Source organism: Ptiloglossa arizonensis, chromosome 5 (genome assembly GCF_051014685.1).
Source record: "Ptiloglossa arizonensis isolate GNS036 chromosome 5, iyPtiAriz1_principal, whole genome shotgun sequence".
In the NCBI taxonomy this organism is placed as follows: Eukaryota; Metazoa; Arthropoda; class Insecta; order Hymenoptera; family Colletidae; genus Ptiloglossa; species Ptiloglossa arizonensis.
The window spans coordinates 10116411-10144291 of NC_135052.1; the positions used below are offsets into that span (position 1 = coordinate 10116411).

The following is a 27881-nucleotide window of genomic DNA, read 5'->3' on the forward strand; positions in this document are numbered from 1 at the left end:
TGTTAGTCTTGTAATTGTATTTTTGTATTGGTCTATCCGTACAAGCTATCAAAAGTAATGTGCTTACCATCACGTAGAGTACATTTTCTAAAAATATCGGGCTCACCGTTCCCACAGATTTATATTTCATATCGATATACTGATACGTAACCGATAAATCGGTACTCGAGGCACAATTCCTTTCGGGGCCAGGTACAGAGAGATGCGATGCAACGTGTAATGCAACGCGAACTCTATAGACGTGTCAAGACGTTGCTAAGTTAAGTTACACGTATGCACATTTACCGTGAAGAATTCCATTTCAAGTTTGTAAGTTACGATTTTTTAATAGCTATTATCTCTACATTTGTAAACAGAATTTTCTGTAAAAATATAAAATTTAATTTCTCGATGTAAAAGTTAAAAGGAACCCTTACAATGCAGCCACTCTCGGCACTCGTTCGGCACGCATTCTTACAAAGCGGCGAAATTTAAAAAGGTTTGTCCTTCAAAAGTTAATTATTCGTAAAAAAGCGCGTCTTAGAATTAAACAGTTAGCAAAATATCTTCGTTCGCTCTCTAGATTCGAGCGGAGGATCTCCTTGCGAAACACAACACTCACATCCACGCGTACAAACTCCAACATTCGCGTTCACAAATTTCACGAAAATATATTTCTCGCCCATTCGAATGAACAATTTCACTCAATTTCTTTCGCTCGAACATTCACACGAGGCGAACTTGCATCAAACGCGTTCAAACGTGAATCGCAAACTTTACGCTCGCAGCAACAACCGACCAGCGATGAATTGCTGCGAATCGTTCGCCGACTATCGCAGCATGCAACGTGTCCAAACGTGCAAATGAGTTGCAAAGTATGTTGCATTACACCCGTCTGTATATGACCTAACGACATCGTTCTTATAACGTGTTTACATGTACATTGCTCGTCGAATCACGAATCAAAGTTTGCTGGGAACAAGCTACGGATGGAATTTCTTCTATCGACGTCTGTAACATTCCTAATTGAAGTAAAATTGACATATCATTGCACTACAATAATTCATCATTCGCTGCTCTTCCCATCTTCGTTTTGCACGCGACAAACGTCGATGAACGTGATAAAGTCTATCGAGGTACATCAAAAACTTAACACGACTTAATATTACAGAATCCAATCAAGGTTCTACGCTATACTATATCCTCTCGATCATTAGAATTCACGTTACTTCCTCTAACATTACAGCCATCAACGAATCGCGTTCATGGGTGAACAAAACGTCAAAAAATAGACTATTGCCTTTGACGGTGGTAATCAGATCTATTATTTGTGTATCGCTGCTTCGACTGCACTTTGCAATCGAAAGTATTAGAATTTTTCGGTTACTATCCACGAGCTTTTGGAAATTGATTTTCGATATTATCGACTAATACTCAACTGGTTGACAACAAGAGGTGTTATTCACATAGTACTATTCGGCTACTCTGCTACTCTCTCGTATCTCTTCGCAAATAAAATTGCAACGTGATTCGCAACCGTGAAAGTAGCATTGAGTAACCATTTGAGTTTTATCCAACTAAGATGCTAAAACTAATCGAAGTGTTTTCAACTGCTTGCTCAAATCTATATTCTATATAATCTATACAAGGAGCGTAATTCGAGTTGCAATAGCAAAAGGGCTGGTTCTTTGTGAAAAAATACATCTTCATTCCTTTTTAAGAACGTCGAATATAAATGTTCGTGGGATACGTCTGATTAATTTAAAACGTGCTTCGTTATTACGAAACGAAGAATATTTTAAGAATAAAAAATTAAATTGTAAGATCGGTTAAAGGTCTCGTAAATTAGTAAGTTTCTGAATAAGCAATCGTTTCGACAAGAACGAAAAGAAATAGCGATCTACGTGTATCTGTCTATATAGAATCTACATATTCGGGCAATCGACAAATTTTCCAGCTCGATTTCCTCGAAAACGAAACATTTGTACAAAGAAGTTTCGTTCCGTACTTCCGATGTATTTTTCCATAAATGTACACAAAATGATCCTACTCTTTTCGATAACACTACGAATAATGTCCCACCTCGAGCAACCTAAATTTTAAGCTATTAACACGTTCACTGTCCCCCAACCCACGCGTGAGTCAGGACACCACCGGTTCAGGAATTCCCGACTCGTTTACTTTAAAACCCACGTACCATTCATGAGAGTTCCCACTCGGGAATCCCCGGTCTGTGATCGAGCCTCTCCGAAACCAATCGATCAATTCCATTTCTTGTAAATTCCCCCGTTCCATCCGAACTCTGAGAAACACTACATCGATCTTCGCTATTTCCGATCACTTCGTTTTCGAAGAGACTCGATATACGGCCCGGATAACTTCATCTCTCGAGACTTGTTGCTTCGTAAGGACATACGGATTCCCGCTTCCTCTGCACGCGAGACCGGTGAACGTGTCAACGATACGTCCTCGTACACCGAAACGAAAACGCGATGCTATCGAAACGTTGAGAATCATTTTCCAAAAGTACACGCGCGACTTACAATCCGAAATCCACGAACCGTTCGAATCACCGTGGCCAATCAGAGGCCGCGTGGGAACCGACGATCTCCTCGAAGCTACATCTTCGAGTATAATCTATCCCGTTGTCTTTTTATCGCGTGAACTAGAACGTGAGCAGCATCGACGATTGCTGTGGTGTCCGTTCACTCTCACTGTCCAGCAACGGTACACTCTCCGAATGTTGATAATCGTCTGGATGACACCTCGTACCGTGATCCCGGTACACGGTGCTCCTACCCCTGAATCCACAGCATCTTGAACGTTGTTGGTTGCGTACGTTTCGACGCATCGTCTTCCAGCTCGGTTGCTCCTGCGAGTCGCACATGTGTTTAAGTGTAGCCACGAAGCACTGGGGCAGAAAGTCGATGCTCGAGTAACCTGCGAATTGTAAGCAAAATAGTTTTCCAACTGGGCCGAAACTGTGGCGGTTTCGTAACTGTTCGAGGCCAGACGTGACTGTCGCGAACGAGTTCCGCGTGCAGCAAGCGTATTCGCAAGAAATATTTACAAAGGGAGTTGCGCTTGCTAAATAGGGCGAACACTGCGGAAGTATGCGGTGTATACGGGGTGAACCGGATAACTCGATCGTCTCGATTGTTTCTGGCAACGTGGACCGATTCAAATTTCGTCACGGTTAATTTCGTTCCAAGAGGCGTAGCAAGTTGATTGGGGTTGATCCTCTACGATCCTCTCACGAAGTTCTCAAGATCTTCGATTTCTTGACCTATTTCGCGACCAGCGTGAACAAAGATAGGTCGCGTTCATCGGTACGCGACATTGAAAATGAATTTTTGAGAAACCCTGACCGATTTCGAAAGTGGAGTCGATTCGAAATTAAAATTGACCGGAAAATACATTATTGCGTCGCGAGTCGAGCTCGTTATTTCAGCTTAAGTGGTTAAATGCAATCGTAGAAATTCTTTCGTATGCGTATCGGTAGATAGAGAAAAGGAATTTAACGAGTAGAACGAACCGGATACTAAAAATTTCATAGATCGTATAATCGGCTTTTAGGCACCGTCTGAAATTAGTCGAGACGGTGAAAGTTGAATCGGTCCCCTAACACCGGAAATAGTTAAAACGATATGGGTACGTATGGCTCACCCGGTATTGCGTTAGCGGAAGACGAAAAAAATACTTTCTCTTAAGCGTTAATGAAAGAAAAGGAAATAAGAAAAATTACTTTTTCAACGAACGTGTTAAAGAGCGTAATAGCGAGGAACAATCGGTTTGTTAATAATAGAGAGAAAAATTTGGGAAGAAAATGTTCGCGGAAATTTAATGACAGTGAGTGTTTGGGTTCTTAAAACATCAAGGAATTTTTGTTCGTTCGTAAAACATATGAGGGGAAAAAACGTGATAAAACATCAAATTCACGACCACCGATGTTTTTTAGTTATATTTCATTTTTCGTTTACAAGCACGCAAGAGAATTATACCAGCCGTCAGTGAAAGGCGAGGTTTTTTCACCTTCAATTCTGTGCATGACACAATTAAAAAATTTGTCGGAACGTGTAACTCGGGAAAACCGTGTTTTTGACATACGGGTAATTCTTGTCGAGGAATATTGCGCGAGTTATCAACACCTTTTCGATAGTTTTTACGTAATAAAGAAACAGTAGATGTTTAACGGAGAAGTAATATACGACAAGATAAAAACTGAAACTTTTATTCGTGCGTTCCATATTTCATTTCAACATTCGGAACATCAGAATCCAGTCTGGCTAAAACTGAATATTACTACAAGTTACAAAAAAAGTTTGAGTCACTCTTTGTTAGTTCCCATTTTCATTACATTTGAATACGTTAATCTTTCGGTAAGAGTCATTAAAATTTTTCAATTTAAAACACGATTGGAATTTTAAGCTTTGGTAACATGGTTCTATATTTGAAAGAAAATAAACATTTCGATGAAACAATGACGATTCAAATATTATACAACACAGGTGTTGCTCAATTTCTATTAAATGCTGTACAATTTCACTACCGTTAAATATACTGTTCATACTCCAGTGTTTTTAACAACTTTGAGTGGCATAAAAAAAGAAATCAGAAACTGATCTTCTCCTTGTTAGATATTGTTTTACGTAACTAAAGACCGATACACAGTGATAATGTTATTAAAATTACAACACAAATGAAATAATGAATGTTCGTTGACAAAATTGCTTTCGAGCAATCAAAGAGACACAAATAAAATAGTTAAAAGAAAGCAGAACACTGAAATTGTTCCTACATAATAGAGAGTAAATATAAACTGTAAATAGCAACATTCAATTAGATAATGAATAACAATAACATTGTTTTATTACAACGAGCTAAGGCACATTTAAACTACAATGTCACGATTAATCTGAATCATTTCGTTCGCTTCTTAATTTTAATATATTTTTGTACCGCGTTCATTTATTGTTACTGAATAAATTATGAAAAGATTGGCCAACGGAATGAGAATTGAAAATTAAAAACGAAAGGCCGAAATACGAAAAATGTGCCCACTTATCGTTCGAGGGTTTAATTTTATTCTTGTATTCAATGCCCCGAGAATTATTGCACACAGAAATATAAAAAGAACAAATTATTTCGTCGTTACTGGAATTTATTAGATACCAATTAAACTTCATTTCTACGAATTTCAATGTTTGTTACTCAAGAGGATTTCCGAAAAGAATTAATCTGTACACCACGATTAAATTTTATCGAGTTCCTTTTGTGTACGAAAGTATCATGCAAAAGGATAACGCAGTTGCGAAAGCGTGCTAAATTTCAACAAACGATGCAATATTTATAAAAGATAATGGCAATCGATGTTCAGCAAAATATGCAAAGAGTGTTTCACGAAATATTGAATTTATTTTACCAAGTGCTGTGTTCCCTTCGACAGCAGCCGGATTCGTGTTTTATTTTTCCGAAAAGCTTTCCATGAAGGTTTCAACTGCCTTCGTGAAAACAGTTTTACAAACCGACACACACGTGTTTCGACACCACATGGAGAAACAAACTTTGTTAGTTAGATGAATGATGCACAAATACCTGTTTACCGACCATTCTGACAAGTTGCCTTATTCTCCGTATTCTCTGTAACAGAGTTCTGGTCGTCATCTTTAACGAACTTTATTAGGAACATCGTAAGAGCCCCTACTATTGGCGGTATACCAGCTAGGTAGAAGGGCAGATCGTAGCTACCTAAACAAAAGAAAACGATACGAGGATTATTTTCCCGTTTCCTTGAGCAAAACAACCTTGTTTAAACTGAAGTTACGGCAGTGGAGGCGTTACTTTTCATTCAACTTATAAACTTACTGGTCGCGGTCCAGCTCTGAACTTATTTCCATCTCAAAAACAACGATTTTCAGTGGCATTGCGTTTCTAAACTGCCTCTTAAATACCTTGATGTTACAATGTTAACCTTTGACACTTGAAATACTAATTGAATTAGCTTTAATAAAGCAAACATTCCATTCGAGGTATGTGTCGAACATAATTGATAATGCTATTTCATGACAATATAAAAATTGTAAAGATGATAGAGTTTGTTTTATCTGAATATGATTTACAAATATCTCAATTGTAAACACACTGTGCAAAACAATTCGAGGATCGCGTTTCCAGATAATTCGAAAAAATTAATCGAAAATTTTAAAGAACGAACTCAGTGTATTCAATATTCTAATATATTTACCGAACGTATAATTCATATAATATAATGAATAAATGATTCTTCGATTATCTTGAACAATGCATTTACACGTGTATAGGAAAGTATATCCCCTAAAAAAATTAGTTCAGAGCTTCCCGTGGTCTAAATTTTTCTTTCTTTTAGCATTAACTGATATTTCACTGCTCTTTTTATGCTACCATTTCTCCCAACTATCTCTATGCTAGTAATCCAAAGTAAACGAATTGAAAAACTCAATTACCGGTGAGATCATAGAGAAGACCAGCAATTGGTGGGCCTATAGTCAATGGTATGGAACACATGCCCAGTAAGAACCCAATGGCCTGAGTTGCTCCTTCTCGACCGCATATATCAAAGGCAATCGGGCCCAAAAGAGATATAAAGCATCCATCAAATAATCCCATAGCCAGAGAAATGATTAATAACACGGAGAACGAGGGTGTAACAGGAAGAAGCATTGTAAGAATACCAATGCTAACGAACGATATCTGAGGAAGAAGAAAATCAAAACGTTACTCAAAATTCGATCGCTCGAAAGATATTTCAGATTCAAATTTTACGAAGTAGCATCGTGTAAATTATCGAATAAAAAAAATTGACGACTTCTTGGCTACGGTATACTGGTAAATCATACACGTAGAATACTACAAACACGTTAAAATACACCAACAGTACTCTCTTCGTATTTAATACTAAAATATCTCTCAAGCTATAACAGTAACTTTTTCGTTGCTGTAAAAACACCTTACGTTGGTTCTCTCGTAACCAATGAAAAACTAGGTCGGCCGGTACAGTAAAAATAAATGAAGTTCCGTAAAAAAAAGTAGCGCAACTACGCAGTGTATAATGGTAACATACGGAAGTGTACTATGTGTTTGTCGTGGTCAACCACAAACTGAACTTCTAAACTTTTATCACTTTTTTTATCTAATAAATTCTTCAACCGTTTCCGCGATAAGGTTCGTCCCACGTTCGTAGGTCGCCATGCACGTTTTTCGACGCGAGAGAGGTAAATTCGAACTTTCGACAAATTTCTCAAATCTCCCTAAGCAGTGACCTTGAGCGACGAAAATATTCAGCGCGGACTCTAGAAATACAGATTTAACATCGTTGGTCTTTCTTTCGAGAGAATTATTTACTTCGAACGCAATTGTTTAACAATTCGAACACGCGTTTGCTATAAAACAGTCCTTGCCTGTAACTTTTCTTAAAAATGAAAAAAAGTGCGATAAAATAACCGGATTTTTATTCGTTCTACAAAAATTGTGTAGGTCCAAACGTCTAAAAGCAATACGTGCAATGCATTTACCTGTTGCAATAATATTCTGTTCACTTTCGGCAAGTCGGCGATATAACCGAAAAGTAACCGACCGATGCCAGACGTGATCCCGATGCATATGATTGGAAGCTTCTCGTCACCCTGGAATACTGACTTAACAAATTTCCCTATATGAACATACGGTACGAAATACCTGAAATGAACATTCTCAATGATCTGAAAACCCATGTCACTTTATACACCGGGACGCTTTCGCTGCGATTATTTTTTATACAACGGTTCGTATTTCAGCCAGTGTAACTTGATTGCCGTTGAGAAACACGTTCGCTTTCGCAACCATACTCGCTACGAATTGCGTCGGTTTCCATGTCGGTTGAAATCGTTACACGTGACAACAACCGCTATCGTTTCGATGTTAACGAGTAACCGCGCGCAGATAATGAAAATGAATAGTTTCGAACGAAAAAGAGAGAGAAAAAAAAAAGATAGAAAACCGCGTGCAACGATATTATACCGCGAGTCGACCAACCATCGAGGTGTCGGTTCGAAACCAGTCACGTTGCAGCAAAAGCGTTAATACGTTACGACGATTCGTTTATTATAGGAATACTGACCCGAACAGAGCAAGAGGAATCGAACTAGCCCAAACCACGTATCGTTTTTTCCTCCAAATGGAAACGTTCACCACTTCCTTCAAGCAAGTTTGGAAGTTTGTTTTGGACTTTAACTGATCCCGAGGCTCGGAGTTGACTGAAAAATATTTGGGAATGAGAATCGATGAAAGACGATTACCAGTATATAGATCTCGAACCAGTATATAGATTAGAATCGTGTGTCGAAGCTTGAGGAGAACTGTCTATGGTGTAATGAAAGGAAAAACGAAGTACCGTACGGAAAAATCACGAGTCAAAGAATCCTGGATTCGGAAAAGAACGATCAATGTTAAGTTTCTTTAACGGAAGAATCATCGAAAGTCCAGCTGGATAATTTTCAAAGATACAATTTTACGCGTTTAATGTTCCCAAAAAGATTCGAAAACCCACTACGGGGAAAAAATACTACCCACTAGATTGTTCTCAAACACTGTGACTTTTCGTGACTATGATCGTTTCTCCCCAGGATTCTTGAAAGTGAGTTAAACTTCGTACTGATGAACTCTTTCTCGGTTGAGTAAATACACCATCGTTCGAAGAAATAAGAAGTCAAAGAGGGGAAGAATCGAACGACGCAAAAAAAAAAAAAAATCGGACTTACTTGGAATTGGTTTGAACAGTATCGCGCACGCCATGACGGTCGCGGTGAGCACGGCCAAGCATCGTAATGTGCTCTCCAATCCGAAACGACGAAGAAGGATCTCCATGAAATACGGCATGAGGATGGTGAATATGGAACTTCCAGCTGTGACGATTCCATTCACCAAGCCCAAGTACCTCTTAAAATAATGTCCCAGGATCGCTAAACTCGGCGTGTAGGCAAGACTGGCACCTAGTCCGTACATGACACCGTAGGTCAGGTAGAGTAATGCCACCTGAAGCACAACGATCGAAGAAATAACTTGAATCGTTCGCCTCGACGAGGATATCGTGCGATTTATTCTCTCCGAGAACATCGTGTGTGTACGTATTCGTTGGATGTCTTTATCGCGACGATATAATCACGTAGGTGTACGGTGTTTTCGACGAATGTTCATATTTTCGTTTGCAATGCTCCACCGGAATGTATTATCGTGATGGTGGTCGCTGACGGTACGAAAGTTCAACCAAAAAAGTTTTTTTAACCAAATTCGTGATAAACCGGAGCTATGGTGTATACGTACATACGTGACTGAATAAACTTTGTCGACTCTCGCTAAATTTTCGAGGGCAACACGAACGAAACGGTATTGGTAAACACGTATGGTCTCCGTAAACTGTTTCCAAACGATAAGACGTTTCTGTTACACCCTCCCCTGTCAGGTGACAATCGGAAAGTATGATATGCTCGGCGTCGTTTCGTGCTCCGAAATGGAGGGAAGAATAAGGATACGCCAGATTCAACAGATGGTACAGGAAGGTGGTAACAATAGAACTACCGAGATACCTAAAATGGCGAGGAAAGGAAAGGTTTATGGCGTGACTGGCGAGGTTCAGACTGGGAAATGAGATGAGGGACAGGTTCTGGAAAGGGCTGGAAAAGAGGATATGTAGGATACGTGGAAAGGGAGAAGAGTTGGGGGATGGTTGGGGGGTGGAGGGGGTTGGAGATGCGGAAGCACGTGTTAGACAGATGCGGTGATGTAGAGGACCGAAGGACGCTTGGGAGGTAGGGGCGAGGATGAGAGAAATTCTGGATGACAGAGGAACAGGAGGGATGGTTGAAAGCGATATAGAGAGGGATGGGTGGAGAGAACAAGGTGCTAGATGCGAATGCGCGAAATAAATGGAAGAGGACATATGTGAAAATGGAGAGTGGAGGGTGAACAACGATAGGTTTGCGTGATAGAAAGAACGATGTACGTACGGAATAACATGTAAATAGAGCGTGAAGGTAATCGATAGATCGTGCGTACAGGTTGTATAAAAATATACAACCAAATATTCAATGTGATGAATTCGAGGCACAAAATCAATGGAATGTAATATCATAGAAACTGGAGTCTTCTCTGGGTTACGAACTTAACAAACGCAGATCCTTCGTAAAAGACTTCTCTCATGGAAAATGCTCGAATCGTTTTAAATTCCGCTAGAAAACTTTCGATTACTCTTCTGATTATTAAATAATCCTCGACGCTATCCTTTCCATTGGTACCAGCTACGAGAGGACTCGTTATTTACTACACTCTTTTACGAATAAATGTTCGGCTCTTTAATCGTGTTGATTTCTATCCTTCTTCCAAATTTCCAATTATCCATTATTCACTCGTGGGTAGCTTCCGGTAGGCGACAGCTCCGAGTTAACTCGTACTTGCCGGTCAAAGTGTTTTAAATCCGAGGATCGATGCGACCTGACGTTAGGTCCCCCCACGTCCGATCCATTTATTTGGAAATCGCTCGTTTAAAAATTGTCTCGTCGAACGAAGCGAAGGGTATATAATCGTACGGTATATAATTTCGAGTGGGACGTAATCCAATAATTCATTTAGACCCGCTCTGACAACGTTTAAATAATTCAAATACTCGAATACGCGGATCCGTTTGCTCGTAAGAGTACGATCAGTAGTTCGAGGATTAACACGTTCCCAGTCCGAATTTATAAGTGTAAATATCACTCGAACGCGTGGAAAATTTGAACGATCTTCGTAGCGATAAATATTCAAGTGATATGTTTAACAGCACTTGAACAGTGATATGTCCAACCTATGTTTTACAGCCTTAGTATTTATCAAACCCAGAAACACCGTGACCCACACGTGAGCTCAACGGACCGTGAACGTGTTAAATCGTAACTGATCGTCGGTTTAATGTTAGAATTAAAATCGTTTCTAAGATATTTGGGGACAAGTATACGGATAACGTAGAACACGCAGATCGAACGAATTAAAAATATTCTCGGTTCGGAAGGAACATTAGCCACTGTATTTGATCGGTTAAGTGACTTCGTTCGATTGCAACAAAGTGAGCATCCCTATGCAAGAGACACACTTAGGTATAGTAGATGGAACGAATATAGCGATCTACTCGAGCACAATCGAGTGGTCTGCTAAACGATTCTCATGCCGGGTAGAAGTCTGTTGGCTAAAAGGCCCCGCGCGATAGATTTTAGTTAGATCCACTTTCATCTTTTCGTCGTACAGCTTTATATTTTTCAACGTCCGTATGTTTGAACCGTCTCTGGAGTGCCCTTAAATTTCTAGCACCCGAAAGAGCCGACTCTGAAACCTTGACATCCTACGCTCGAGGATTTCGAGCGTACTCCTTACAAGTGGTTTCGTAAGTTGTAAATTCACAAAGCATGTACTTGGTTTGAAAGACACGATGAGTACAGATAGGTAGATCGGCGATAAGTTCGAATAAAGTTTCGAATTTCTAACGCGAGGACAGCTACATGATCATTCGATCGAACGAACGAATAATTTTTAATTAGCTCGCGGAATCAAATCGGAGGCTTGTTTCGTATTAGACACAAATTAAAAATGATTTACCTCGCTAGAAAATATTGACGAGAGAAGCATACCGCTGGACGCGAGAGCACCGCCCAGAAATGTTGTCATCTGAATCCCAATTTTGTCAGTGAGAATTCCAGAGATCGGTGATAAAAAGAACGTGGTGCCGATGGTCAACGATCCCACCAAAGCTGAAACAAAAGTACGTAACGTTTTTAACAATTATCCATTCCGTACGAAACAAAACACTGCTTTCCATATCAATGTATCTACGGAAATCCGTGTAATCTACGTGTTGCAATATACGTGTAAAAATAATTCAAAATACTTGGTATTATCAATCAATATCGGAAGACTCAGTTTTATCTCGATCTCGATTAATAATTATCTTCCAACTCTTGTACGCGGTAAACTGGAATACTCGAATGTTAATAAGTTTCCCAGACTTCTTCGCAGATCGTTTTGTTAACGAAATAAATGTCATTATATTGTATTAACAAGTTTTCTCGCAACATTTACCAAATTTATCTCACCTTCTGTTAGAAAATTACAATAATCGCAATAGACATGTACATTCTTCTACTACGATAAATTTTTTATTTAAGATCGTTTCTGAGGGGAACTCTGAATGAATTCTGTTAAATTTTATCATTGTGAAAAAATCACCGCAAGTATCTTTATTTATTATTATAATTAGTAGTAATGTAAAAAGCTTGATTAAAAGTTGTTTATAATACTCGTAAATAATACTTTGGGGAAAAGCGTTCTTAACTACCAGTTTAATTAAACCAGATAAAGGTTCAACGGTATCGAAGAAGACAACGTAAACGAATGTCGTTTTAATAATCAATAAAAGATTCTTGTCGTCTACGTACGATGTTAAACGTCGCTCATTGCTCGCATTACATAGTAAAGACCTAGTTTTACTTTAAGGAATAACCATCCCTAGATTAATATTATTTGACCCTTGTTACTATTAATACCCATGTAATTGCCGACTAATTCAGATCCAGGTTGTCTAGAGCATTGACTCTACGGATGATTAACCTGATCGATCGGTTTAATTGATACGCTACCCTGAGTTAATTACACCATGCTGCATTTAACAACGATTAAGTCTAAGAAACTGCCAATACACACAATTTAATACTCGAGCATACGCGGACGAATTCAGGCCACGGATAAATTAACAAAGGAATTACACAACACTGTCATTGAATTTTTATGAGAACGTGAATCAATCATCATTTACGTAACGGGGGCAATATATTACCAATCGTAAACATATTTGATTAATATTACGCGTATCTCTAATAGAATAATTACACTCGAGATTACCACAAAAGAGTATAAAATATCGGATAAAAGTTATTTTCATTGAATAGATTAGGTTTCAAAAATGTCGTGCGCTTTTCAAATTTATCCTTCGCGCGCAAAGTAATCCATAAAATTGTATCGTTTTAATTTTATAACATTAACGGTATCGAGTAACATTTTTAATGCCGAGAAAAGGTTGTCGCGTGTAGAATTAATAATTTTTTTTTTAAATTAATAACAAAGTATCTGTTTCGAAAGAACGATATTTCACAGTTCGATTATTGATCGAAAGAAGTAAATCGAAAGTAAAAAACAATCTGAAATAGTTAACCGTATAATTATGTGAATGAAATCGAGGCAGTTCAATGATCTGTTCGGTTAAAAGAAACTATTAGATAATGCGTTATCAAAATAAGAATTGATAAATGTTAAAAATAGTAAGATAGCGCGGTTCATTGACTGCACTAACTAATCGCTTCGAACAAAGATTTACAGAAACAGACACAAAAAAGCTTAATTTCTGCGATTTACTTTAAGTCGATACTTTTATGTCTTTTATCTTTTATTGTATAGAAGTGCATTTAAAGAATGTTCGACTTTAACGTACAAAAATGTCGAGGACCGAGTTATAAAAGAAATCTTGTTTGCACGCAGCGGTAGTCATAACACGTATTTTGCAACGTATTTTGCAAATTCCATTTACTCGGAAACGGATTCTTTATTCCCGACAAATGGCTTACCGGCAACGCTATCTCGCCATTTTATAACCTTGTGTTAAATCATTTCCCAAGAAGGAAACTGTACGTATAAAAACTCGAATCTATGAAGTCAAAAGTTCGTTTTCGATGTTTTCTTTGACAAAATATAAAAAGTGTCTATAACGGTGCATCTTGCGAACCACGAACACAAATATCAATTTGTATGACAGATAACTACGTTTTCTACGTTAATATATCGCCCGTTAATGATACAATAGCTGGTAATCTTTATTTCGTTCAAGAACCAATAATATACAATATAAAAAAAACGCTACTTTCTCAGCTTGTATGAAATTGTATCGAATCCGTTCGATTACATACAACTGGAAGATACTTTCCATTCCACGATTCGACGTTTTTTCATTTGGAGTGACACTGAGCCTCGCACGTGCCGCCGAGAAAAGTGAAACAAATTCACTGAGAATGAGCGAGATAGAGCAACAACGAGAGTGAGATTACCAGTGTCCGGCGACTCAAACAAAAACGACTCTTATCTTGTGCGCACTAATCAATCATTAACAAGTTTAAATTTGTGTGCTTTTCGTTACGTATTCATGAGAGTGACACTAACGATATTATAGTCTTCCCGGCGGTAATGGGTCCAAAAATTGTCTCGTTCTAACTACATCTAACTGCTACATACGTTACTCGGATCATTTTTGAAAATCCATCAATCGATAAAGTCTGTAAAAGAACAATAGTCAAAAAAATTGTGATTCGACCTACTTTCATTGGAAAAATCTCAACAATCTATCGATCGGATTCTCGTGGAGATGGAAAGAAACAAATGTACAAAATTTTTATTTTCGTCAAACGACGGATTTCTCGCTCTGAAAAGAAAAAAAAAAGAAACATAAACGGATGATTTCATAGCATTCGATTGAAAGAGATAGTATTTCGCATAACCAGGGACTACTGCGCTCAAACTCGAGTCTAAGCTTCGTGTAAAGGGTTTCGTGACACGTGCCTTATCTCCTTCGCACACTCTCACTGTGAATGATCAAAACCATAAACAAGTCTACTCCTATACCTATGGAAACACTACATATATACCATTCAAAAGACTTACCCGCTTTCGCGGACGCCGAGGTGTCCCCGGATTCGAGTAATCGTTTCTGGAGTTCAAGGTAGATCAACGAGTACGTATTAATAACACTGAAAAGTACACCGTTGATCACAAAACTGCCGATCATGATCATCCAAGCCCGTAGACCACCATCCGGTGGAAGTACAACGTTCTGATCCTCGGATTCCGTATCCTTTCTGAAGTTGTTCATCGAAGCTTGGTCCTCCTCGTCCTTGTCCGATCTCTTCAACCTCGCGACCGAAGCGTCAATTTTCACCGATGTGAACCTTCGATCGGATTCCAATAGGGGATTCACTTCTGTGTTTAAATTGGAGTTGTCTTCCGCTCGCTGTACGTCCCATGTGCCCTCGTTCCCCGTGCTGCAACTTCTTTTCGATTCAATGTTCTCCGCGATCGCCATTGTTAACTAGGTTTTCGATTGGCTTTCGTCTGGCTATCGGATGTCCGAGAACTGCAGACACGGAACAAAAAAAAAAAGGTTAATACGATCCGTGCTACGCGGGCTGATGCACGGACATCGTATATTTATTGATTTAGCAAAATTTTCATTAAGCGGTGAAACAGACACCTCGATTCGACGTACGAGTTAAATAGTGGGAAACGATGATGAAATTATGGAGTATCTACCGGTATCGTTACATTCTTGCAATCTCGAACCTTGCGGTCTGACTACTTGGTATTGACTACTTGCTTTCGTAAAATTGTGTTAAAAATTCCTTGTTGTATATTTATGACGCGGTATCGTCGTCTTATCGGTCTTTCGAAGTATATCGGGCAAGCAGAGGGACAAAACATTAATTAAGTAACAATTTGAGAAGAAGAGGAAAGCGTTTTGGATCGTTGGGAGGAATGCTACAAATTTTTTGTTATAGGATTAAAGTATCAAGTTGTATCAAATGGTCTCGACTTAGTGAAATTTTTTTTGTCATCCTCACTTTTGTCATTCTTTTTTTTTGTCATCCTACTTTTACCCTAAAATCTGAATTGTGTAAGAGAGAAGAACATTGTATGACTTGGAGAAGTAGCTTTGAGCGGCCAAAATATTTGGCGCCAACTTCGATCAAAGTATGCTCTCCATTGCCTGCTACACATTTGTACCAATGACTAATTAATATTTCTATCCCTTAAATAAAACAACTACCTGATTTTTAGGTATCGCAAATTCTTACTGTTGTAACTTATGTTCTCTTTTGAGAATCTATTATACAAATAAAATATTGTTCGAAAATTTGCAAAGTTCCTATAACTAAAGGGAACGTTTCTTGACATTTTATATTTACCTCTTGTCATTCCTTAATCTCACATTGTTGCGTACAGCAATCCAATAATGTTTCGTTCGATTCACCGAAGTTAATTCTCGTGAGAAAGAAATTGAGATTCATCTTGCAACAATTGTAAGTGTAAAACAACCCGAATTTGAGATACGGCCGTGTGATTGGCATACGTTGAACCCAATTTCTCAGAATGAACCAGTCCAGTTTGCTATTTTTAAACTGTCAATTTATTGAACCAACGCAAACGAAGAATATATATTATTGTTAAAAACGAACGTCTCGCTTCGTATTATTTGTTTCCAAGTAATGGGAATCTAAGAGTTCCGAAAATTAATAAACGAAATTATTTATTATTGATAGAAATATTGCTCAAAATCGGTTTGAGAGATTTGGGAGTGGACTCAACAGTATAAAGCATCAGCTGTTGTTCAAGGCATCCGGTCGAATTTGATAACGCTAATCTATTGGATTTATCCCAGAAAGATTTATACTCTATTCGCGGAAATGTATATTGCCATTCAAAGAAATTAGGAAGTAAATATTGTACGCTGTATGGTAGAGAAATGGTAATAAACAGATAAAGATAAGAAACGAAATCCAATAACAACAGGGGACTTCCACTCGAAATAGATACTCTTGTGTAGATGAATAAGTCTCGTGTTTTTCCTTATGAGAGAACTTAATCAAACCATAAATGCAGAAATCTCGTGTCGATTATTCGACGCACTGGATTCAGTGCTGATCAACAAACAGCCAACAATTCGAATGGAAAAAGATTGTACGGTTTCACGCCTATAATGTTCTCATATAATAACAAGAAAGCGGTAGCAAAATCAAAAAATTAAACTGGAAAGTTATGCTTCATCCTCCTCACTCCCCATATATGATCCCAAGTGATAACCAGTTGTCTCAGAATCTATGAAATTAATCAACAAGAAGACAATCTTTAAAGAAAGATCAAATCTACGTCGCGATCAAAATCCTTCTTCCGCGATGGTATACAAAACGTGGCTACAAGATACGTTTGATGGACAATCAAAGAAAATACATAATTGTGTAAATGAAACGTAAATTAATTGTTTACACACTTTCGTTGCTTCTTCGTAGTTCGTGCGCCCCGTAAATTTGTCAGCAACTTTTAAATGGAAGAATCATAATAATCATCCTGCTCACTCCCCATATACGATCCCAAGTGATAACCACCTCGTGTAATCGAGTGAAAGAAGTTTTTCGGTAATAGGGTGTACCGATACGTGTGGACCTGCGTGGACCACCTGTTTGCTAATTTAAACGTGTTCCAACGAATTATTTAACAAATGTAATACATTATTCACCGATTGATAGACTTTACTTTTAAATAACTTTGAAAGGGACAGGAGAATCGTAACAATTTCTCGTCTAACTCAACGAGGGTTGTTTTCGTTAATAGGATGTTGTACCGATGTACGTGGATGTAGAACTTGACCCGTTCTCCTGTGTTTTAATTTAAGTGTGTTCCAACGAATGAATTAACAAACGTAATGAATTATTCACGACTCTGATCACCGATTAACAGATTTCGTTCGAAAAGAGAAGCATAATAATCTATCGACCGATCGAACGAGAGAAGGTTTCTCGGTAATAGGGTGTTGTACCGATATATATAACGTGGACGTAGAACTTGCCGTGTCCCCCCTGTTCAACGATTTAAACGTGTTCAAACGAACGATTTAACAAACATAATGAATTATTCACCAGTTCGGTCGCCGATTAACAGATTTTATTTAATTTGGTTGTCTTACAATCGTGTCCCGTTCGCTCTAACAAGTTGCACACCCGCTCGCTCTAACGATTCGTAACAGACTCTCGACGAATTTCGCGCAGATTCCGCTCGCAGACACACACTCTCACTCTCTCACTCTCTCACTCTCTCTCACTCTTTCTCTCTCTCTCTCTCTCTCTCTCTCTCTCTCTCTCTCTCTCTCTCTCTCTCACTCACTCACTCACTCACTCACTCACTCACTCACTCACTCACTCACGAGCGTGTACATCGCCAGCGCTGGGAACTTTGCTCACGCTAGTTCGGTGCATCTAGTTGAATTTCTCAATTACCATACAACGAACATTAAAGAGGAGTTGAGAACGTGATAATCTTCCGCGTGATTGATACAAGCTTTCATATAAGGTTGCATGTAAAAGGGGGATCAGCAAACAATATTAAAACACAATATACGGATGTATTACGCGTTACTGGTACACGATGGGTCTTTATCTGGATTTTCGTGCGCTACTTAAGGAAGTGCGAAGCAGAAATTCGTCTGCTGAGATAATACGTTCTACATTGCGGAAATAATAGCACTTAAATAGATAGAAATATTACGCGATAAAATTGTGTGTAAATGGAATAAAAAAATTATTCTCGACTTTGTTGTCCCGTCGTTCTTGGTATTTCCATTTCGCGAGTTGGCCGAAATGAAGTGGCACAACTTGTAGAAAGATTTTCATCGTTTTGTTGTAATATTGGAATTTGATTTTTAATCGATTTATTTATATGCTTTTCTCTTTTTGGAAGAATCTCCAAAAACGAACGAAACAACGTACGTCGATGAAAATGAAGAACGATATTGTAAAATACGATGTTAAACATGTCCTCACGTCTTACTACGTGTTGATAAATATGCATGAAGTATGCATGCGTGCATACGTTGTGTGCACTCAACACGCCGATAAGACTCAATGCATCAGGTCAAACACTCTATCGGTTCACCTGATACAAAACTACAATGAAAATTGAAAACGAAAGACAAATTTCTTTAAAAAAAATACAAAACAAATTGGAATAAGAATTATTGTAATCAAATTACAAAACGAAGTATTCTTATCTCTTATGTTATGTAATTTTATATCAAGAAATCTGAACTGCCTCGTAAGTGTGTCACTAACATTGATATTGCATCTATCGATAGAATTTAAGTATTACAAGAACAGTTACAGATACCGTTTGATTTTTATTTGATTGTATCATTAACTGAATAGCATTGCATTAATTTTCAGTAGTACAACTCAGCAAGTGTAATTCTCCTAGATAAATATAAATGTATAAAATTGATTTTTGCTATTCTAGATACGCATTTTTCAAAATCAATTATTTCAAAAAATAAAGCCCGTATCAATATGTACCTTTATTTTACACGTTCGATTTGTTTTTTAAAATAAATCTCTGCCCTTTCAGATTGCATTGGATATTTTAGAAAATTGATTATTTCTTTTCGTTATAGCACGAATGTACAGCGATCAAATATTTCAATTAACTTTTTTATATTTTGGACCGTATCTAAAAAAATAGTTTATTATTTCTTATTATTACGAATAATTTATTATTCACAATATTATTAATAATGTATAAATCGTTGTTTTCTTCTTGTAACACACGCACGTCTGTTAATATGCGTAAATTCTACAGAAACGTATGTTTAAAGTTCGTTAACAGGTATACACAATTTTTCAGAGCATAAAGTATTTGAAAAAGAATGAAAGCATCATTAAGAAACAAATATGATCCACAACACTTCTTTTCATACGCCAATTGAAAACATAGTACACCAAAAACGAAAAAAATAATTATCGACGACGAGGTGGGAAAATATCACAATTTGTTTCTCTTCCACGTTATACCCAAGGTTAGTAGAAGATGATCACTCTAATTTGTATGAATAAGATTTATCTTGATGCATGTAGATCTTTCTTAACACCGCCACATCCGACAAAATGGCGAACCCCGATTGAAGTAGAAAAAAAGTGCAAGTGTTACATTGTACCACATTGAAAACGTTGCAAATTTTATCTGCCATGCGAGCCAAGAGATTGAATGTAAGTAATGGAGGGTCAATGCAACCTTCTAAACACTAAACGGTCGAGCCTAATTCGAGCAAGTAAATTATAATATAATTGAATTGGTACTTGAGAAAAAGAAAAGAATACATACGTACATGCGTATAGCACAGTGAATATATCTCGTGAGTTCTTCGAAGGTTGTAGCAAATTTGATTTTCTAGAGAGTTCAATAATTTTAAATAGAATAGAATAAAAAGAATACAATAAAGGAAGTCGCGACCTAACAAACGTTTTTCGAGACGCAAAATGCGAGAACCAATGCCAAAATATTACGAATTTCTAAATAGTTATTTTTATTATTACATTAATACATTCTGTATTAACGTTGTCTTTCCGAATAATTGATTACCAAAAATTGATCGTCGTGGTAAAAATAATATTTATTGTCTCTTGGTTTTTACGAACATAAACGTAAAACGTGTTACGACATTTCGACCAATTTTAGAAGCAGAGAGTACACTTGTTATGCATCGTGTCGTCTTAACTGTACTTCATAATTTCTGTGTACTCTTCGTTTACTCTCATTACCGTGATCTTATCTCATTGGTAGATAAATCATGATTACGAATAATTTCCAAAGCAATACAATGTAACCTGAAGGACAAAGTATTATACGTATTGTATACGTTCCTTTGTATTGCCAGCGGTCGTAATTACTTAAAATTAGTAAATTTAAAAAAATGACTCTCACGCTGAACGAAACTTAAAAAAATAAATCATATAGACGCTGCTTTCCTTCAAATTTGAATGTGCATATACAACCAGAATGTATAGTAAAACAAAGAGAAATTTCTCCTAACGATACAACGGAGCTTCTCTACTTGGAATAGTGAATAACATAATAAGCTGAACAACCAACTTTCCATTATTTAGTCCTGAACCACCAAAGGATCCAACTGATAACATCGTTTCAATATATATATCGACTACTCGATAAACTCATCATCGATGATTCCGTAGTAAATATTTATCGACCAACGATATTGATATTCCACAATGTCAAGTAATGTCAATGCAACTACAACTATGCGTTGTGCTAATACGTTGTGGCGATTCAGAACATTGAAACCACTTCGAATGTAAAAGATCTTATCTTTCGAATAATACGTGACAAAAAAAAAAAAAAGAAAACGTTTCGTATCCGTTAAAAATGTTACTTTATTCGGATGAACGTTTATTACTGCGAACATTTTAAGTTAGCCCGTTTGTCGCGATTCTGAATCAATGTTCGGTCTGTCGAATCTGACGCAATCCCGTATCGCGATTTCGAGGACGATGCAATCTCGAATCTCCACTTGGACAATCGAAACTTTTTACGTTTGGAGCAATCGTACACGTGCATCGGAACGGAAATAGGTGAAATACCTGTGTAGACGATAAATTGTTAATAAACGATAAACAACTTTCAGCGCGTCAATTTTCCAATAAAACATTATAATGGTTTACATTCGAATCGCGTCTTGATACGAATATTCGAGATTCTCATGTGTTCCGTGATCTCGAACAACCGGATCTCGCTTGACTCTTTTCTGTCGATTCCAAATCCACGATTTCGGGTACCCACACATTCCTACGAAGTTGCGTACGAAACGATAAGTTATCGTGTCTGACGTGAACAAACATTTCTTGGTAAGGTCCATGGAATACAAGTATTAATTGACCAAAATAGCTACGTCGATTTTTTTTCGAGTTTATTAAGTTAGAACCATGTTTTTGTTGAAATAAACGAGAACAAGGGAATTACTGCCCATACGGTGAATTGGAACTGAAATACCTAATGTGAGATAATAAACTAATATTACCACACACAAAAAATAATGAAAAACGATATTCAAAGAAACTCTAAACAAATGAACAACTGTTAGTGCAAAGTACGTGTTATCATATAATTGTATTAATTCTGCACTGACATTTTATCAAATTTCGTGTTCGGTAATTCATAAAAATTCTCATATAGTTATTTATCATACGTACTCTTTATTAAAACATATATAAGAACTAAATCTTTTAACCTTGACATTAATCTGCATTCAAATTGAGTGGTTCGAGCATGAAAAATATATCACACTTGGCTCCCATGTTGATTAACCTCCTCACACGTTACACGTCAACCGTTATTGATAACAAATTTGATCTCTATGAAAAAAGAAAACTACTTCGTTGTAACGTGTTGTAAGAAAATATCATAATTATACAGCGTTTTTCTCGCAATTTAAAATCACTTTGGAAACAACACCAATAACTCAAAAATTTATATTACAGAAAGAAATATGGAAAAATAAAATATATTCTGAAAGAAACTCAAAAGTAAAACTATCCTCAAAACTATTCTCTACATTTTTATTCTCATTTTACTAAAAAGAATGTACTATAAGTTTTTCCAAATTGTAACTAATGTGTTTGTGTCATGCTAAACTTTTATTTTCAGAACTGTTAGATTTGATTTTTTATGAATTGTTTGAAACAGTACGAAGAAAATCCTTTATGCTGATATCTATTACGAAAAATCTATTATAAATGTTCGAATAAACAATGTAAATGAATTACGAATTATTTGACAACGTACTTAAATCTCGCTAAATGTAGCAATTTGGAGTTACCGATTCTGGAAACTATACAATTTTAGTCAATTAGCTTAACTTTATTTAATCGATAGAAAAATTTCTCATGGATAAAAATGTTACGAATACCAACTGATAAAGTTTGACATCTGTTTAAGTCATAAAATTGGTAAACGTCTATCTAACAAACTGTTCGACATAATAGGGAAAGGGGATATAAAAAGAATTGTATACAATGTGATTTCTTAAATAATTAATCGTAAGGGAGTGGACAAAGAATGTACCGAACAAATTGAAAACATATCTACGCATCAACATTTAACGCAATTTCACTTTAAATTACAAGAGAACGCTCGAACGCGTAAATTATAACCTTCATTCAACAATGAATCATACAATAAACGTTATTTATATATAACCATAAAAATTTTGCTTGCGATGGTCGCACGTGCAAAGTGTTATTATATATAACTCTCCCTTCAATGAATCGACACAACGTGTTGTACGCATACCGGTTGTCGTAGAAACTCACGTTGCCCTGACTGTCGTCCTAATCTGACCTAGTGCTAATATGCTCACTATCGTCCGTACGTCGCGTGGAATGACCATGCGATACGAGTGAATTATTGGCTGACGATCGAGTTCGTATTCCACATAAATTCACATAGCTTCTCTGTCTATATAACTGCGAGACCAGAGGCGATAAAAATGGAATTAAACAAAAATCCATGTGCAAGCAAGAGAGAGAAAAAGAGAAAGAGAGAGTGAGAAAGAAGACGATAGAAGTGGAGCAAAGACAGAATGGATTAGAAGAGCGCAAATAGAGTCGAAGCATAGTCGAAAATAGTGTCGTTCGAGTTACCAGTTCGGTTCTGTTTTCGTCGCGGAGAAGCGTGAGTCCATGCGTTTCACCGAGCCGATCGTCTACTGCGGGCATGTCCAAGCTAAGCTCCGAAGCATATACATAGATACCCGATTGAGGACGCGAGTTGGAGAGAATTTCCCCCTCCAGAAATATATACCAATGCACAAGCCGCATGTACGTGAGCTCATCACTTCGGACAACTTCGGAGAATCAAGAGAGAAGGCAAATGTAAACCTTTCTTTCGCGCTCTTAAAAAGCTGAAGTCCAACTTACCGACAAACGGCATACGATTTTGACTGTCGTCGTTTTTACGACTACAGATATTTTTATTTTCCAATCTCCGAAAAAGGAAAGTGTTATAATGAAAGGAAATTTTTAAAAAATTTTACGAACTTTTTAAACATACCCGGTCCTCGCAAAACATATTTTACACACAAAACAACTCGATTATTCAAACTTTTCATTGTTACTTTTATCAATTAGACATTGAATATTGTGTAATGTAATAATAACATAACTTAATTTTTAACTTATAAATTGTTGACATTTTTAATATTTTGTTACATCGAGTCAACGTACCTACAAACTACTACTTACAGCCGACTAAAATTAATATTATTAATACAAATTAAATTAATTTTATTAATTGTACAAACTTAAATCAATATATAAGTTAGAAAAACATTAGATAATGCGTTTCGATGCATAACGATGTGGAATTGAGTCAATTAAACGATGAGAAGGCTCGACTGAAGTCAGTACCGGCTTTAGGGGTGTGCAACCCGTGCAATGGCTCAGGGCGCCGTGTACCAAGGGCCGCCGAATGTGCCCACAAATTTTGTTCACTATAAGGTTCAGAACACGACGTTACCTTAATTGTGTTTTTAATAAATAACAATTAATAGATTTTATAACATGATCTTTATGCACATGTTAAAAGCCTCGTACAAGCTGACTCCTGCGCGCTAAGTAGTACCACATAATAAGATTAATATAATTTGTTAAAATGAGAGTGCACTCTAATCTAATATCGTGCATATTGTATTAATTTTCAATAATAAATACTTTTTTAAATTAATACTTTTAAGGTGTACAAATTTAGAAAAATGAAATGGGCTAAAAAAAAAATTTGTTTCATTTCCCTTCGTTGTAACACTTTCGAAGGAGAAAGAAAAGCTCCTAGTTGCTTTCTCTCTCGATTCCCCGAAGTTGCGAGCTCACACACACACGATTCGTACACTGATTTTGTATATGGAGGGAATATAGTTTCTGACTCTCGTCTTATATCTGGCATCACTTCTTCGGAGATTAGGCATCTTCTCCCACTTCATCCCGTTTCCATAGTATCACAACGCCGGCTGATGCCGCGCTATACTTTATGCACCCAATGCGAACGCCTCCGACGAATATTAGTGCATCGTCTTTTGTTTCGTGAACGAAATATCCACTAAGAACGGGAACGCGTGACTCCCTTGATTTCTTTGTTTTTCAACAACGTCACGTGAAAGGGGTACAAATCACGTGGCATGCTCAATCTACTGAGCCAGCGAGTCGTCCCTCCACTGATCCAACCGACGACAGAATCGAATATAAACTAAGTTTTATTCATCAACCATCGATAGGTTGAAAATTCCACATTATGAAGAGAATAAAAGGGTCTAACGAGCGGTAAAACGAACGCGAAAGCAATCCACAAAGAGGAAAGGAATATCGGACATTAGTCGGAGCATGCGTGCTATTCAATTCTTATATAGGGTGTTCCGCAACAAGTACCTGAAATTTTAAAAGGCGACTCTATATGCTAAAATAAGACGAAAATCACAAATGAACAAAGTGCTTTTGAGGCTTCGTGTCCAAGTTATTAATTGTTGAAGATAGATATCAAAAATAGGCCTGTCTAAGGTTGGCGCGCGGACGTCAGCTGTTTCACAGCAGGAGCAGTGACCGGGAGTGCCGTAGCTATTTAAGAGGACCCACTTGTCTCGTGGTCGACGTAATAACTTACGATATTGCACAATATTACTATGATTATTTTCGAAATTTTATAAAATACCTAAATAACAGCATCTTTTACAGCAATATTGTGTGATATCGTAAGTTATTACCTCGACTATAGAATAAGTAAATCTTTCTAAATGGCTACGACACTGTCGGTCACTGCCCTCGCTGTGAAACAGCTAACGTTCATACACCAACAGTAGTACAAGTCCATCATTTCTGACACTTTTTACACGTATTTTCAATAATTACGAACTTTAAACACAAAGCATTTTTTATTTCTCTTATTTTGGCATGTAGAATCATGCTTTAAAGTTTTGAACACCTGTTGCCAAACACCCTGTATACATACAACTTCTCTGTATACAAACAAATTTTTGTTAATATTTCTTGCTTTCTACATAGAACAACATATTAAAAATGCAACACGTATTTTATAAAAATATCTAAATTAACAAATAAGAAGGAATGAAGAAAGTTTTCACCTTCTTTACTTGTTTTTATCACAATCTCAGTAAATTAAATAAAGTATTTTCAAACAAATTCCTTATAATCTTCGTACAGTCCATTCTAAAAAAAAGTTTACTCTAAATGTATGAAATTTTAATTAACCCCTTTACTTACAATATTGTGTGAGACTCATGGTAAAGAAATCTAGCCAAACATAAGAACTACAAATGAGTCTTGTCCACATTCATACGTTCAAATATATTTTCTTGAAAGTATTATAAAGAAACCCTTATATAATGTCTTCAAAAAGACGTCATATAGTAATGAGAAAAATATATGTATAAAAATATTATTTATTACATAGTTCTGTTACAAAGAATGTAAACTAATGATAATAATGTACTTTCATACCATAATCGTTAAAGCTTATTTGTGAAGAATACTTGAATTTTTTGAATTCAATATGTTATAATAAATTTCGTAACACTGTTCTGTTTAACTTCTCCACAATACAGAATGATAATTTATTATCGGACTAAACACAAAGTATCAATGCTTTTACGTTGATATCAGTAAGGAAAAATGTGATATGACCATAATATCATTGATGAGGTCAACCTTATGCGATTCCATATTGAGGTGACCATATAATTATACTTCAATGTTTTTTTACTTTTGTGATAATGCCTAATTTACAGTATATTATATTTTTTCTTTAATTTATGTTAGATATTCTTCATGCTTAAAGTATACTTCTTGATTAATGTAAAGTAAATAATTCTCATACAATATTGTAAATTAAAGTATGAAATGGTAAAAGATTTATATAATAATTACTAAACTAGAAACATATACCTTAATTACATGTAATAAATTGACAATAATAAAAGCCTTTTGGTTGGAATTACCCTATTTAGTCCTCTTATTATTGTTGAAAGTGTTTAATCCTCTTACAATTCCATTGTATTGTTAAATAATAAACTATCATTTGTATAGATTTCGTAAGATATAAACTATTAACTCACTGGCAATACACTTTCACAAATTTTATTGTACAAAATTTATGATACATATAATTAATTTCACTGATTATTAAACACATATATTCGAGAAAACTAATGATTCATCGATATAGCTATTATGAACGAAAAAGCTAATCGATAACGTGATATACGTCTAACCTTATATTTTAAAATATTGCAATATTATCTTTGCAGACATTTTTCGCAGTAAAAATTTTGCATTCTGTTATCAAAATTTATTCTAACTAATCCTACACGTTATACAGGAGCAAAAACATGTTCATATACACATGCAAAACACGTTCAAAGGTCTAAACATTGTTCACACATCTTTGAGCAACACTCCATGATTCATTCTACTGCGCACATGTTTTCCTATACTTTTGTTGGATACTAAATATGTAGTGTGCTATGTATTATTTATTGAGTGGAGTATTTTATTCTTTTTATACCAAATAAATTTTTATTTAAATTTATTTGAAATTATTTGAATAATGCTCACTTCTGATTGTCACAATTTGAAAATAAAATTAGAAGCAGCAAAAAAAAAAAAAAGAAAATGAAATTATATTTCGTCCAGTATTTTATAGATGTATACGTAATTACTTATCAGTAAACTCATTACCCATTGTCTATTAACTCAAAAATAAAGTAACGATAAATAAAACCACGTGACTGCGACAGGGCCGTATTAACAGAAAATGCTCCTTCGAACAAATCTAAACACAATAAGATTTATTAAAGTTACTATTTATATAGTAATATTGCTAGTTTCTTTTGTAGGCTAACTTTTACAATTATTTTTTAATGAAAGCTCTCCCATCGATTTTTCAATTGTTCATAGCATCTTTTCGTGTTTTGATCAACTCTGCGTCGAATCTATAATCAAAATAACATGCTGATACAGAGAACTAATGAGATTTGAATTAAGTAACGATCTATTATTTACATCCACTTATCTTTAAGTTGAAGAGACAATAGTAGAATTCCTTGCCTTAAGCTTGTCTTAACTTTATTGCTTATTGCATCCCAAAGTCACGCAACTGTGTTTATCTTGTGTTCAATCTATACCTAACCTGATTGTAGATTTATGTGA

At 36.3% G+C, this 27881-nt stretch overlaps 1 protein-coding gene across 8 annotated transcripts; it reads right to left on the reverse strand.

The window, feature by feature from the left end:
- On the reverse strand, nucleotides 1-27264 carry Kar (monocarboxylate transporter 10-like protein kar). 8 transcript variants are annotated; one of them, XM_076311503.1, is made up of 10 exons: nucleotides 23313-23413; nucleotides 14725-15193; nucleotides 11620-11771; nucleotides 8754-9027; nucleotides 8114-8249; nucleotides 7530-7692; nucleotides 6462-6708; nucleotides 5587-5727; nucleotides 5402-5476; nucleotides 2780-2919 (listed from the first exon to the last, which is right to left on the reverse strand). In XM_076311503.1, the coding sequence occupies exons 2-9, from the start codon at nucleotides 15140-15142 to the stop codon at nucleotides 5442-5444; spliced, it is 1566 nt and encodes a 521-aa protein (XP_076167618.1). In that variant the 5' UTR covers nucleotides 15143-15193; nucleotides 23313-23413; the 3' UTR covers nucleotides 2780-2919; nucleotides 5402-5441. The 8 variants fall into 8 exon arrangements, with proteins under 8 accessions (XP_076167614.1, XP_076167613.1, XP_076167616.1 ...); XM_076311499.1 differs by lacking the exons at nucleotides 5402-5476; nucleotides 23313-23413 and adding an exon at nucleotides 26945-27264 and having other exon boundaries at nucleotides 1-2919; XM_076311498.1 differs by lacking the exon at nucleotides 5402-5476 and having other exon boundaries at nucleotides 1-2919.
- Nucleotides 27265-27881: the final 617 nt, after the last annotated feature.

What these genes read in the sequence shown, in the direction of transcription:
- Kar (XM_076311499.1), bottom strand. Translation starts at nt 15,142, where the DNA reads ATGGCGATCGCGGAGAACATTGAATCGAAAAGAAGTTGCAGCACGGGG. An exon ending in ACTGTTCAAACCAATTCCAA is followed by an intron (nt 8,250 to 8,753) that starts GTAAGTCCGATT and finishes AATATTTTTCAG; the next exon opens with TCAACTCCGAGCCTCGGGAT. An exon ending in TAAGGCAACTTGTCAGAATG is followed by an intron (nt 2,920 to 5,586) that starts GTCGGTAAACAG and finishes TACAATTCGCAG; the next exon opens with GTTACTCGAGCATCGACTTT.